At 64.8% G+C, this 13362-nt stretch overlaps 2 protein-coding genes across 3 annotated transcripts; both read right to left on the bottom strand.

Annotated features, from left to right (window-relative positions):
* Positions 1-726: 726 nt before the first annotated feature.
* Positions 727-9565, bottom strand: WDR97 (WD repeat domain 97). The gene is made up of 24 exons (XM_054497801.2): positions 9319-9565; positions 8986-9122; positions 8237-8865; positions 8011-8132; positions 7147-7846; positions 6925-7067; positions 6604-6840; positions 6442-6532; positions 6185-6317; positions 5957-6078; positions 5665-5725; positions 5370-5519; positions 5007-5264; positions 4802-4927; positions 4622-4705; positions 3583-3711; positions 3270-3494; positions 2989-3174; positions 2678-2875; positions 2478-2599; positions 2242-2404; positions 1254-1810; positions 1099-1169; positions 727-1019 (listed from the first exon to the last, which is right to left on the bottom strand). The coding sequence occupies exons 1-24, from the start codon at positions 9428-9430 to the stop codon at positions 817-819; spliced, it is 4959 nt and encodes a 1652-aa protein (XP_054353776.2). The 5' UTR covers positions 9431-9565; the 3' UTR covers positions 727-816.
* Positions 9566-9570: 5 nt separating this feature from the next.
* MAF1 (MAF1 homolog, negative regulator of RNA polymerase III) lies at positions 9571-13191 on the bottom strand. Of its 2 annotated transcripts, XM_054497807.2 has the most exons (8): positions 12326-13191; positions 11411-11537; positions 11180-11308; positions 10936-11101; positions 10713-10834; positions 10510-10629; positions 10220-10348; positions 9571-10095 (listed from the first exon to the last, which is right to left on the bottom strand). In XM_054497807.2, exons 2-8 carry the CDS (start codon positions 11491-11493, stop codon positions 10074-10076), a joined length of 771 nt encoding a protein of 256 aa, XP_054353782.1. In that variant the 5' UTR covers positions 11494-11537; positions 12326-13191; the 3' UTR covers positions 9571-10073. The 2 variants fall into 2 exon arrangements, with proteins under 2 accessions (XP_054353782.1, XP_063525367.1); XM_063669297.1 differs by having other exon boundaries at positions 9571-10348; positions 12326-12467.
* Positions 13192-13362: the final 171 nt, after the last annotated feature.

Raw genomic sequence — 13362 nt, 5'->3', positions numbered from 1 at the left:
CCCCATAACAAGAGCCACCGCACAGTTTGGGGTGACAGCGAAGGTGTGGAGGAGCGATTCTAACCAGAGTCATCGAGAAGAAACTAGTAAAGTCAGAGGCTAGAAATACAGGAGGGAAATCACTGCTCAGACAACACAAAAGACAGGTGTAAAAGCCAGGGATTTCCCCCAGAGCCACCCCAAGAGCTCTATGCACAGGTCTTGCGCTCTGCCAGGCCACACAGGGCAGAGGAGCCCGGCCCAGAGGCTGGTGCCTTCAGGCTAAAGGGGTCAGAGGATCCCCTTCGTTGCCGCTCAGAAAAAAGCTCCTGGTGCCTTTGTCAATTCTTCTCTTTTCCAGAATAAAAGTAACGAAAGCAAGGTCTGCAAACCCCTGGTCTCGCCTGCATCGACCCGGAAGGCTCATCCTCTGACCGCCCAGGCCCTCCCGGACTCCCCTCCACACCAGGCTGTGGGCTGGCCCAGGACACACTCTCTAAGGTCAGCCCGCATCTCAACACCTAGTACTTGACCAGAAAACGTTTGCTCAGTGCCTAGCGGATGGTGCCCCACTATGGGTCTCCTCTGCCCTAGGCCGGCCACCCCTCCGGGAACGCTGGTGCCCACGATGGCTACCTCCGCCAGGCCTCCGGCTCCTGCCTTCCGCCGCCACTGTGGGCTCAGGCCGCACGCCCACACGCCCTGCGCACCCCAGGGCCCTCCAAAGCAGGCAGCATCCTGCAGAAAGAAATGCTCTGCACTTTATTCCCGACGCAGGCCTTGGCCAAACACCAATGACAGGCCCCAGAGCCAGGCGGGCTGAGGCCACCAGCCCGGTCAGCTGTAGGTGTCAGGGTCCGCGTCCATTGGCAGAAAGTAGCGCTGCAGGGCGGGCTGCAGGAGCCGCGGGGGCAGCGGGCGCGGGGGCGTGGGCCAGTCCAGGGGGAAAGGCTGCGGCTCCACACGCGGCAGCGGCAGCTTCAGCGTCCGGATGGGGCCGTCCAGGGTGCGGCCTGCACACAGCCGGGGCGGCATGGGGCCTGGGGGCGGGCGGAGGCTTGTGAGGCCGGGGGGCTGGGGTGGGGTGGGGGCCCAGTCTCCACCCTTGGCCCCACTCACCCCTCAGTCTCATCGCAGACCTCGCGGACCTCTGCGCCTTGGCCTCCTGCAGCCGGAGGATGGGGTGGTACCTGGAGGCGAAGAGGAGGGTTCAGCTGGCCCAGCCCCACGCTTGGCTGCCCCACGCAGGCCCCGCCGGCGCAAGCCCCGCGCACCAGTGCTCCCGTGGAGGTGGCACCACCATGTCGGGCACCGGCGCCACCGTGTCGGGCACTGGCGCCACCGTGTCGCGCACTGGCAGGTGCGGGTGTGGGTGCGCAGCCTCCTCCTGGAGCGAGCTCCGCTGCTGCGCCCACAGCTGCGCCCGCAGCTGCTCACAGAAGAAGTTGAGCGCGTCGATGGGGACCAAGTCCAGCAGCTGCGAGTGCGACCAGTCGGTCTCCTCCAGCGGCGGCGGCTCTCCGGGCAGCTGAGCAGGCCCGGCAGGGTGCAGGCGGGCCTCGGGCTCCAGGCAGAAGCTCTTCAGCGTCTCGGAAAGCACTCCCAGACGGAGCTGAGGGGTCCGCCAGCTGCGCGTGGGTGCCAGCGTCCGCTGGGCCTGGAGCTCCGGGGCTAAAGAGTGCGGCTCCGCAGGTGAGACCACCATCAAAGGCACGTCTGAGACCTGCAAGAGCCTCCCGAAGATGCTGGAGGGCGACCAGGAGGTGCCCGAGGGTATCACGGAGGCACGTGTGGGTGCCACGGAGACCACTGACGTCTGCGATGGGGTCTCCTTGGGAGGAGAGGAAAGTGCTGAGGTCTTGGAGACCTTGGGCAGCACCACCAGCAACTTGGCTGCAGACAGTGGCTGTGAGCTTTCCATCTGTCAGGAGGTGACCCATGGCCAAGCACTCTGGCTCCTCGAGCATCCACAGGGCCACTGAAACTCCCTTCTGCTCGACCCTCAGCCCAAGGCAGGGGCTGCCCCTCCCCTGACAAGGAGGTCCCAGGGCTGTCCCTGGTTCGGGCCAGACACCCCCTGCTGACTTCCACCTGCACAGGGAAATCCCTAGAGATGCTCAGGGCAGGGAGGCTGGAGGCCCAGAACTGGGCAAGGCAAGGAAGGAGCCTGTGGCCTCAGCTGGCTTTGACCCCAGAACTTGCAGAAAGCCAGAGAAGGCAACAGGGTTTCCAAGGCCCCCCCCCAGCTCCCGCCGGCCCAACCTGAAGCTGCTGGATCATGTCCTCCAGTTTCTGGCAGCAGCGAGCGCGCAGGCCGGCCTTGGAGTCCAGGTCTGGGCCCTGGACCCAGGTCATCATCTCCTTGAATAGGAAGCCTTCGGGGTCCTGAAGGCCCAGCCTGTGCAGCAGCTTCTTGAGCTCTGGCCTGGGACAGATGCGTGTGGCTTGTCCAGAGGCCTTCCCAGTGGCAGGGAGGGCCGGGCAGGAGCGCGACTCACCGGCAGGGCACCGGAGAGTAGAGAAAGTAGGACATGAGCTCCAGCACCACGTCCCGGGACTCCAGGGAACAGGCCAGGAGCAGCGGCAGCGCCAGCATCACAAACTTCTTCTGCATCTGGTCCTGAGGCAGGCGGGGGGGATGTGTTTGCTGAGGGCCAGTGGGTGGGGAGGAAAACTGGGGGCAGGACAAGGGGCACACCTGGAGGCTTGGGGGCTGGTCCACGTTGAGCAAGTGTACGAGCAGGCCCTGCAGCTGGCCTTGGAGATCACTGCTCATGTTGGGCAGCAGTCTCAGTAGCACCTGCAGGATGTGCACACGGTCCACCCACGTGGTCTTCTCCAGCAGGGCCACCAACAGCGTGGCCAGGCCCTCGACCGTGCCCGCCTCCGGGTATGCCTGCAGAGTAGCATGCTGAGGCCCTGCTCCCATGTCACACCCAAGCCAGCCCCTACCTTCTCCCGTCCCTCACCCTAACCCATGCTTCTCAGGCATCCCCAATTCCCTCCAACCTGCAGGCTGAAGATGGGGAACAACTTTTTGAACCAGGTCTGGTAGATGAAGAAATGCAGAAACTTGGGCAGATGCCCATAATGCTCATCCAAGAGCAAACTTCCATGACGGTGCCAGGGATGAGGGTGGGTCCTGGCAGCCTCGCAGCTGCGCCGCCGGGGCTCCTGGGTCCAGTCCATAGCACTCTAGGGGAGCAGCAGTGGCTGCAGGTTCCACCTGTCTGGGTCTCAGTGTAAGCCCACCTCCCGTGGTGGCCTGAGGCCTCTGCCTGAGCGTCTACCTGATCCTCCAGTTCCCAGGAATCCAGCTGCTGGTTGGAGTGTGGGCTCAGGGAAGCCGAGGCCCGGTCCAGCTCCTCGTCTTCCTCCTGCTCCTCCTCTTCCTTCTCGTCTTCCTCCTCCTGCTCCCCAGGCTTCTCCCCCATCCACTGGAGCAGCTTCCTCTGCCATTGGGCTTGGGATGGCCTGGGGCGCCACAACCACAGGGCATCCTGGCTTGCCCCTGGCTGCAGAGGGACAGGAGATGGTGCCTGATGGGTTGCAAGGACAGCAGAGCCCTCCCCTGCCGGCAAAACCCCCAGCCCTGCCCCTTGCCTTGAGCTTTCTCTGGGAGGCGAGCTGAGTCAGGGATCCGAGGCTGCTGACCTCCGCATTTAGCCACATCTGCTGTAGCACTACAGAGTTGGGCACATAGCCGGGGACGCAGATGGGCCTCAGGCAGTGCTGGAGGTGGGCACAGCAGGGAATGCTGAGAACCTGGATTCCCCCAGCCTGGACACCACCCTTGGTCACCTGTATAACCTCTCAGAGCCCCTCAGCCGCCAGTCTAGCTCTGCCTGCCAGGCCTCTGAGAGCTGGCTGAGCTGCCAACCCCTACTCTCAACACAGATGGCAGGAGAACCCTGAGATACCAGGGGCGAGGCCCTCAGTGAGCATCAGCTCTGACAAACGAGAAGGGAAACCTGGGGACGTGCTGGCTTCTAAGGGCCCTGACACCCCGCAAGCTCCTCACAGGACTTGGCCCCAGCCCTGGGACAAGAAAGTCTAAAAGCAGCACAGGGGCCAGGGAGGAAGGAAGGAGCTTGGAGAAAGGGCAACGGAGAGCATGATGGTGGTACCCAGGTCTAAAGAGTCAATAACTCACCTGGGCAGGTGACGGTGCCAGGCATATGCTGGGGGAGGGGCTGAGGCCTGCCTGGGCACCTGGTGTATGTGAGGGTGGGAAGACAGTGGATTCTAAAGGGCCAGGTTTCCTTGACTTTGCTCCTCTAAAGGGCAGGGACTCTGATCTTCCAGGAAAAGTCCCTAGGGGACCTGCCCTCCCGGCGCCTCCACGGGGGAAAGGGGTGTGTGGCATAACCGGCTGGGGGGACTGGCTTTGCCTGATGTCAGCTCCCAGAGCAGCAAGGAGCCTGTGGCCACAAACACAGCTGTACTGGAACAGGGCTAGACAGAGGGTGAAGGGTGAGGGCTGAGGGGTGCGTGGGAGGCTGCAGCCTGGCCCTCTGGTTGTAGGTGGGCGTGGCCCTTGAGTCAGATTTGGACACAAAGATTGGTAGCAAAGGGGAGATGGCAGGCACAAGAGTTAGGCCTGGAGAGGAGTGGCTCTCCAGGAGCTGGGAGGGGGTCTCACCTTGTGGGGCTGCACGGTGGCAGGAAAGAAGCCCCTGAGGCTAGAGAGAGGTTCCTTGGACCATCTCTTTGGCAGCAGTGGGATCTGGGGGATGGAATGGGGGCTCAGAACAACACAGCCCCCAGCACCCCGCAGCTCTGCCCCTCAGTAGGTGGTACCCCACCTGCCTGGGTCCCTCACCCTGCACTGCAAGTGGGAGGATGGCAGGTCCAGGGCCATGGTAGTCCTCCCTCGGAGCTGCTCCAGCTGCAGCTGCAGATCCAGACTGACGCCCAGGGAGTGGCTCAGTGAGGAGCGGGCCAGAAGCTGGGGCATAGGAGGAGTTACAGGGTGGCAGAGGGGTCATGGGGGCCCAGCAGGCATGTGGGAGGGTGGGAAGCCTCACCTGGGATGCCTTGCTGTGCACCCTATGGTGGGTGGGTGGGATCGGCACTGTGACTCGGGAAGATTGGGAGAAGTGCTGGCCCAGGGCTCCCAGGTCCTGTGGGGACAGGGCTGTTGGCACTGTTTGGGCTGCAGTGCTGACCTCAGCCCAGGCAAGACAGTGGGCAGCTTGGGGTAGAGCACACACATCCCAAGTCTCTCTCTCCACTGTGAGGGTCCCGCCGCTCCACTGCTGGGACTGCCTTCCAGACTGCATGCCCTGGGAGGCAGCAGGAGCAGACAGACCATCAGAGACCAGATGGGAGGGGTGGGTGGAGAGGAGGGGCCAGGGTCAGGGCTGGGCTGGGGGAGGCCCAACACCTACCAGCAGGCCAGAGCCGTAGATCAGACGGAGGTAATTGTCAAAGCCTTCCTGGCGCTGCTGCCAGGAGGGTGGGGGCCGGGCTGCTGGGACCACTAGCCCCAGCCTCAACTGCTGAAGGTCTCGGTCCCGGGCCACTAGGGTGTCCAAGTCCTGAGTCAGGGTTCAGGGATCAGCCTGCTCTTCCTTGAGCCTTGCTGTGTGCTGCCCGGGCAACCACAGGGATCCCAGGCCTGCCCCAGGGCTGAGGGCTGGGGCCTGAGCCTGGGCAGGGTGAGCTAAGGAGGACCCACCCCACCTCCTTCGGTACCAGGTGCTGAGATGTTGTCCTCCGACGATGGATGAGAGACAAGGCCTTGCTGCAAACAGGGACAGGCACAAGTGGGATGCTGGGTGGCATCAGGCACAGGTGGGATGCTGGGTGGCCTGCCAGTGGGCTGGGGCAGAGGCTGGGACAAGGACCAACCCCAAACGGGTGCGCCAGGGCTCAGGCAGGCTTGCATCAACTCCAGAGGGCCCCACACCGCCAGGCCCCCACCCAGGGTGGGAAAGGAGGGCCTCCAGGAGGGCTGGGCAGGCCTGCATGGGACCTGAGGCTGGCTGCCCCATGGAGGTTGGTGAGCCTCTGCAGTTGGGCGGAAGTCAGTGACTCCTGGCTCATCAGTGGCAGCGGAGGGTCATCCACCACGTCTGGGGCCTTCTGGCACATCTTCTGAATAGGGGAAGGAGCCTGTATCCTTGGCTGGGGGAACCTAGGTCTGCCCCCCCACGGTGGGCAAGGGGGGGCCCACCTTGCTCACTCTGTCGTCACCACACACCTTAACTAGGTAGGATGTAGGCAGGTAGAGCCTATGGGACACCAGGCAGAGGCGGGATCCCAGTGCCAACACCAGGTCTCCACTGTTGCTGCAGAAAGCCAGGGACTGAGGGGCACCATTCAGCTGCAGGAGCCTGGAGAGGCACCCAGAGCAACCGAGGCTCAGCAGGGACAAGGCCTTCTCCACTCAGTCCAGCCACTGGGCTCTGGTGAGGAGCAGAGGTAGGAGACCCCAGCCCTCCCCACCTCCCAGTCTACCGCAGGAGGCGGTTCTCAGCAGTCCAGATGCGAACGGTGCAGTCCAGGCTGGAGCAGGCATACAGCTTGAGCGTGGGGCAGCAGCACAGGCCTGGGGGCAAGGTTCAGGGTCAGAAACCGGAGCCGGGCGGTGGCTGGGCTTCGCCCATGCTGCCCCCTCACCAGTGATGTGGTCCGTGGGGTCGTCCTGGGGCCGGTGGTCTAATCGCGGACTGTCGCCCAGGCCAAACTGCACCAGGCCGTAGGTAGCGCTCTCTGGGTCCTCAAAGCCCGCGGTGACGCGTCTGCCTAGCGCACAGAGCGCCACGGCCGGGTAGCAGCAGGAAAAGGTGCGCAGCAGGCTCAGGCTCTCCTCGGCATAGGGGAAGACGCGCCACATCTTCACTGTCAGGTCCCCACCTGTGGGCAGCGGAATCTGGCTGGGCCTTGTCGGAGAAGAGGGGGCTCTGTGGCGGCCTGGCCTTTGGCAGGGGAGCTACTGACCCGAAGACACGATGCTGTTCCAGGTGGATGCGATGGCGACAACCGGGCCCGGGCTGTGCGCCTCCGTTTGGAAGACAGTCTTCGACGAGAGCCACTCCAGCACCGACAGCGTGCCGTCCGTGTGCCCCACCACTGGCAGGTACCTGCGAGTGGGAAGAGCCTGTCGGCGCGGACCCTGCCGCTCCTTCCGCCCGCCAGACCCTCGCCGGCTCCCGCACCCACCGGTTCTTGTTCTTCCAGGCGCAGGCCACAGCGCTGCAGCGCAACTCGCCCCAGTGCTGGCGCACGATCTCCCAGGAGGACAAGGCGCCTCCGAGATCCGTGAGGTGGCTGTACAGGTGCAGACAGCAAGGCTGCGGCGCAGGGGGCGGCGGCGGGCACACGCGGTGCAGCACGCTCATGGGGCAGCGCGCCGCGTTGGCGCGCACCAGGTGCCCAGCCCTGGTCAGCAGCCACAGCGCCTCGCGCGGCAGGCAGTAGGCCACGGCTGCCGCGCAGTCCTCCGGCTCCAGCAGCAGTGAGCTCACTATGCGCCCGGTGGCAGCCGACAGGAGGCAGACCGAGCCGTCGGCGCACGCGCACACGAGGCGCGTAGGCAGCGACTGGTGCGCAGGCGCGGGCAACGCGGGCGCCACCTGCACGTGGAGCACCTTGGCGGGCAGTTGCGCCAACGGCGAGTAGAGCTCGCGTACGCGCCACAGCTGCATGCTGCTCGCGCACAGGGACAGCACCGGCCAGCCCAGGCGCACCGGCGCCAGCAGACGGCCCACGCGCCGGGACAGCTTGTCCTGGCCCCAGAAGCCCAGCGCTACCTCGCCCACCTGCGCCGCCGCCTGCAGGTCCCAGGTGCGTAGCGTCCCATCCTGCGAGGCCGACAACACCAGGGTCGTGTTCGGGAGCACAGCCATAGCCGTCACCGGACCTGTGGGAGGGGTGCAGGTCACTCGGCTGACTGAAGGCAGGGGAGCCTTCAGCCTGTGTTGCAGTCAGCGCAGCAAGGCCTGGCCAGAGCTGCAGAGATGCTGGACAGCCTAGAGCGGCTGGAGGCAAAGGGCCGAGGCCTGGGGTGCAGAGAACTCAGAGCACCTGTGTGGCCCACGAACACCATCCGGATCTGCCAGTCAGCCTCCCACACCTTCACGGTGCTGTCCCGGGAAGCTGTCACCATTGCCTCTACTTCCTCGCAGTAAGCCAGGTCCGAGATGGTGCTACAGGTGGGGAATGGGAGAAGCTAATGGACTTAACATCGCCGTGTGTGTGAGGGCCGTGTGCCCCCTACATGCCTGGCCCTCCCTAGGGGGATCCCCCTCACGTTTTGTGCAAATCCCGGCGCACGTCTACGAGAGTCCAGGCATGCAGATCGAAAGTGAGCACGGCCGAGCCATAGGCCGCGAAGCAGCGCAGGACGTGGTGGGGAGGAACCGGCGCCACAGCCAGACGCATGAGCCTGCCTGTGGGGCTCGGGGGCGGGTGCAGTGGTGACCCTCGCAGCACCAGGCGGCGACCACCTGAACGGAACTGCCAGAGCGCCAGGCGGCTGTTCATCTCCGCAACGAGCAGCAGCCTGAGGTCGGGAACCGGCAGGCAGCAGGTGGGCGCCCAACCCGGGGCCCTGCCCACCCCCTGCTCGCTCAGCCACAGCAGGCTGAGGTTGGGCCTCAGAATGGCCAGCCCCGCGGGGCCCCAGCCTACAAAACGGCCCACGGCACCCAGCGGGCCCAGCACGGTCACCAGCCCCGTAAGCCCGACAGGCGCCAGCAGCGTCTCCTGTGCCCAGCCGTCTTCCTTGTGCAGGTGCAGGCGGCCCGCGCCGTCCAGCACCACGAAGCGTCCACCCACCGGGTCCTGCGCCACCGAGCGCAGCCCCGCTGCCACCTCCAGGCGGCGCAGTGGTTCCAGCCCATGCGTCAGACGCGCCACGCGCAGCTCGGCTCTCTTCTCCTGTGGGCCGGGGTGGGCGGGCCCGCAATCAAAGGTTGGGGCTGCTCTGGCCTAGGGGACCCCTAAGGGAAGGGCCAGATCCGGAAAGAGGCCTGGAGGCGCAGGACGGGCACACCACACCTTTTCCACGACTTCGTGGAGGCTGGTGCGCAGAAGCAGCCACAGCCGGCGGGCGCGGGCGCGCGGGGTCAGGCTTTGCCACTGTTGGCTGCTGGTCAAAAAGGGCAGGACCTGCGACGGCTCCGTGAGAGTCAACTCTGCGGGCGGGAACTGGAAGTTCTGCCACCTACAGCCTCAGGTCCTCGACCCTGACGGTTATGGGGAGCCCTCCTCCAGGGGCCCTGCCCTGCCAGGCACTATCCAGGGGAGTTTTGTTCCAGGGGATGGAACCCAAGCCCGAGTGAGACCCACTTCCTAGCGGGATGCCTGGGGGGCGAGGCCAGGCCCCCTCACCATTCTTTTCAGTGAGCAGCCCAGGGTCTGGGACATCATAGCCATCTGCGTCATACACGTCCGAGTCCAGAACAAGGTTGTAGCGTTCTGCCTCCCACACCTCTGCCTCCATTTCAGCAACTGCGGTCCCAGAGCCCAACAGCTCCCAGGACTTAGCGGTCACGGCCGGCAGCCGCAGTTGCTAGGATACCAGATGCCGCCGGCCACTCCCACGCCGCAGGCCCCGCCCCCACGCCGCATCCAGGTCCACACTAACTCACAGAAACTTTTATTGGAAAGAAATGAGCTGCAGCAAAGTGACACTCAGTGCACACGGCCAAATGGGCGAGGTGGGGGTACAGGTGGGCACCAGGGGCCGGCCCAAGACCAGAGCCAGTGACCACTGGGGCCTGCTTGCGGGGCCTCCGGCCACAGACCCTTTGGGCTGGAGTGTGCAGGCCCAGTAGAAATACAAAAATAAACTCTGTGGTCCAGCTGTCCCTGCTGTGGCAGTTCATTTGGGCAGGGCAGTCACTCCTCCCACCAGGCCCCCTGCTGCCAAGTCCGGCCACAGCATGGGCAGCAGGACTCTGAGGGGTGAGTGGGCATCCACAGGATGGAGCCAAAGGGCTAGGCAGGTATGGCCTTGGGCAGTGCCAGGACTGTGGCAGCGCCAGGGTCTGGCCAGCAGCTGGGGAGGCCCCAGGGGCCTCTCAGGTGGGCAGGTCCAGGCATTGGTTGAAGCTGGATGAAGCTGGGGCCTCGGCTTCTCCTCATCAAATACAGATCACTGGGACCCTGGGCGGAGGTCGGCACACAGTGGGCCTTCAGGAGCTGCCACTTAGACCAAGTAGAGGAGGCCCCCACCCTGTTGTACCCACTCCAGGCTTCAGGGACGTGGGTCATGGCCCCCATCACACACCTGTCCTCCTCCATGGTGCTGGTCTCCTCAGCCCCACTGCCTCCGCTTCTGCTTTCTTCCTCCACCTCCTCCTCCCCCAGCTCCATGTCCAGCTCGTTGCCTGCCTCTGAGGGTGTGTAGGTGGAGCCACTGAGGGGAGGCAGGGAAACCAGTTTTAGGACCCGCTACCCAGGGCTGCTGCTGGCCCCAGAGAGGATGTTCAGGGAGGACAAAGCTGGGTGGAGATGGCACAGCTGGGGAAGTTGTATCGGCCCAACAGGGAGGTGGGGGAGGAGGCGGATGGTGCCCACCTGATGGAACGGCAGCTAAAGAAGACGATTCGCTTGAGCCGCTTGTTGTAGAAGAAGTAGTTGAAGGACCAGAGGCTACCATCCTCCCCGAAGGGATCTGAGTCCAAGTCTGGGTTATAGCTGGGGAGTATAGGGTGACAGGTGGTGTGAGGCGCCAAGTGCCACACATACCTGGAGGTCCACCTGCAGGGATGCCGGCCCACCTGTAGATGTCACATTCAGCCAGGCAGATCTCCTCGTCCACCGCGTTCCACAGCTGTGGTTTCAGGGCCTTGAAGTCCTCTCGCACAGCTGAGAACAGACTGCAGTTGACTGCATTCACCACCTAAGGCAGGCCACAGGCAGGGTGACAGGAGCCCAGGGCTACCCAAAGTGGGGAAGGACAGTGGGGTGGCTGTGGGTCCCTTCCCTCCACCTGACCCTCACCCAGCTAAGGCTGGGCTCCCGGCTGAACTCATGGCTGCGGGCTGTGCTGAAGTCATAGTCAGGCCTGAAGGACTCATTGAGCGTGGCAATCAGGTAGAAGAGGGTCTTGCGGCTGCACTTGTCACTGAGGGGGCCCTCCTCCTCACCGCCTTGGCTTTTGCTGAGTCTGCACAGACAGAACCATCAGCTGGGCCCATCACCTCCCCTCAACCCCCAGCCCCAGGTAGGCCCCACCATGGCTCACCTGCTGGGGCTCAGTCCTGAAGTCTGGGGTGGAGAAAGTGCCTCCAGCACGTGGGGCTGGCCCTCCTGGCAGAACTGCTTGAACATGTGTTTGTCATCTCCTGCCATCTTACATGAGTAGCTCTCAATCCTATAAGATGCAGGGAGGACCGTGAAGCAGGTTTCCCCCAGGTTCCATTGAAGGGCGCGGCAGTGTGACCTCCGAGATGCCAGCTCCCCCGGCCTGCCTCACCTGCCGATGATGTGGGCATCTCCGGTCTCCACAGTCAGCTGTGAGTTGATGGCTTCAAAGCTCGAGTTCTCCAATAGCTTCATGTCTTTGGGGAAGGAGCTTCGTGCTCCAGAGGGGCTAGTGTTGCCTGGGGAGTGAGAGACCAGACCATGGGTATCTATCTGGCCCCTTGGGGCCCTGCCTTCAGCCCTCCTACCCACTAAGTGGAGCCGCTGGGAACAAGCTGAGTCTGGCCTCTGTCCAGGCTGCACATCAGGAGCTCCCCTCTCTGCCCGGCCAGGAGAGGTGACAGAGATCCTGTTTTACCTGAGGGCGGCAAGTCCAGGCTCCAAGTCAGCCACACCCCCTGCAGAACACGCGAGTTCTGGGGACTAGACTAGGACCACCGGGGACCCTGCTCACCCTGGGGCTGCTGGCTGAGTTTGCTGCTCAACATTCCCATTCCCCATCTCCACGCCCACTCCGAAAGAAGAGCTCCAGCCACCGTGGGGGTAACTCTTGAGTCCGCAACGGGACATGACTCCTGCAGTCTCCCTCAGGCTGGCTGGGCTCCTCAGCCAAGGTAAGAGGCTGCACCCCGGTTAGGAACCAGGACACCTGGGACTCCGGGCCCTGCGGTCACCTGGGCGGGCGCTCTTTCGTTTTGGCTACTTTCTGGCCCGGGGAGAGGAAAACTACAGGTTCCTCCACTCTACCCGGAAAAATTGCCTAGTTTCTCCAGACGCCTAGGAGGGCGGTCCCTTGGCCCCGCTGGGGCGCTGTAGAGTCGCAGGCAGCGCCCGCCTGGGCCGCGTCGGGCACCAGCCGAGCCGCGGTGGAAATACAAATCCCAGGAGGCAGCGCGCCGCGCTGTGCCTGCTGGGGGCTGTGGTTCCGGAGGCCCGAGACGGCGCGGGGCGCAGGGCGGACACCCACCTGCCTGGCTGGGTTAGATCAGGCCGCGCCGGGCCGGGTCTGGCTGGGCTGGGTCGCTCCGCGTCGGTGCTGGTGCGCAGGCGGGGGCGGGCTCCGCGCAGCGCGGGCTCCTCAAGATCGGAGGGCGGCGCCGCGGCCTCCGCTCGGGCCGCACTGTATCCGGGGGAAGAAGCTCCGCGGCGACGTCCCGTTACTCCCGGCCCTGCCGGCCCATCCGGGCTGCCACCGCGACATAGCCTCGCCCCCTTCCACAGAGCCCGCTCTCGCGACCGACCTGCCGCCGACCGCCACAGAGCGCCCCGGCGAGTCAGCGAGTCAGCGAGCCGAGCGAGCCCAGTGAGCCGAGCGAGCGAGCGAGCGAGCGACCTCCGCCTCCCCCAGCCGGACAACAACAAGCGTCCGCCAGGCCCGGCCCCGCGCCTCTGAATGGCTCGCTCCAGTCTCCGAGATCGAGAGCTCGAATAGCCATCGGGTGCCTTACCCGCCACTCAGTTCTGCCTTCTAGGTCTACTGGTTACGGCGCCTGTCTGTCACTCTTCTCGCCGTACTAACCCGCCTACCTCCGGCGCTCATTGGCCGTGGCCTCTCTAGCTCCGCCCCCTAGGGGGTCGACCCCGTAACCGGAGAGGCGCGGGCCAACCTAGTGCGACGTGTGGGCGTGGCGGGGGGGGGTGCTGGGGTCTGCGGGCGAAGGTGGCAGCCCATTGGAGGTCCCGGGAGCGAAGTCCAGCTGCCGCCAGGCGCTGGGATAGTCGCACGCCGGCTGCATCTACGTCCGCCGAGCCCCTGGGGCGAAGAGGCCGCGTCCGCCTTCAGTTGTGGCCGGTGCTTCGCACCCTGACCCTTCGCCCCGAAAGACCAGCTCTAACGTGAGCGCCTCGGCCGCCCTGCCCCAGCCTCGTACACGCCGCCAGCCTCGCCCAGCCGGAGTCCGGAGACCCTTGGATCGTGTCCATTTGTGGGCAAAGCCAGCGGGGCAGGCTTGGCCAGAGTGCACCACTCGGCGCCGTCCCAGGCCCGACGCTCTGGGCGCGCCC

Source organism: Pongo pygmaeus, chromosome 7 (genome assembly GCF_028885625.2).
Source record: "Pongo pygmaeus isolate AG05252 chromosome 7, NHGRI_mPonPyg2-v2.0_pri, whole genome shotgun sequence".
In the NCBI taxonomy this organism is placed as follows: Eukaryota; Metazoa; Chordata; class Mammalia; order Primates; family Hominidae; genus Pongo; species Pongo pygmaeus.
Note: the sequence above shows the minus strand (reverse complement) of the source record. Positions and strands in the feature narration are given on the sequence as shown.

Bases quoted from the DNA above. Each gene is read 5' to 3' on its own strand.
- WDR97 (XM_054497801.2), bottom strand. From the start codon at position 9,430: ATGGAGGCAGAGGTGTGGGAGGCAGAACGCTACAACCTTGTTCTGGAC. The intron at 7,068-7,146 runs GTGGGTGCGGGA...TCCCACTCGCAG, and splicing joins GCCTGGAAGAACAAGAACCG to GTACCTGCCAGTGGTGGGGC. The intron at 3,712-4,621 runs GTGAGACCCCCT...GCCCACCTCCAG, and splicing joins CCACCGTGCAGCCCCACAAG to CACTGCCTGAGGCCCATCTG.
- MAF1 (XM_063669297.1), bottom strand. From the start codon at position 11,493: ATGAAGCTATTGGAGAACTCGAGCTTTGAAGCCATCAACTCACAGCTG. The intron at 11,309-11,410 runs GTGAGGCAGGCC...TGCATCTTATAG, and splicing joins GATGCCCACATCATCGGCAG to GATTGAGAGCTACTCATGTA. The intron at 10,630-10,712 runs GTGGGCCGGCAT...TATACTCCCCAG, and splicing joins GCTGAATGTGACATCTACAG to CTATAACCCAGACTTGGACT.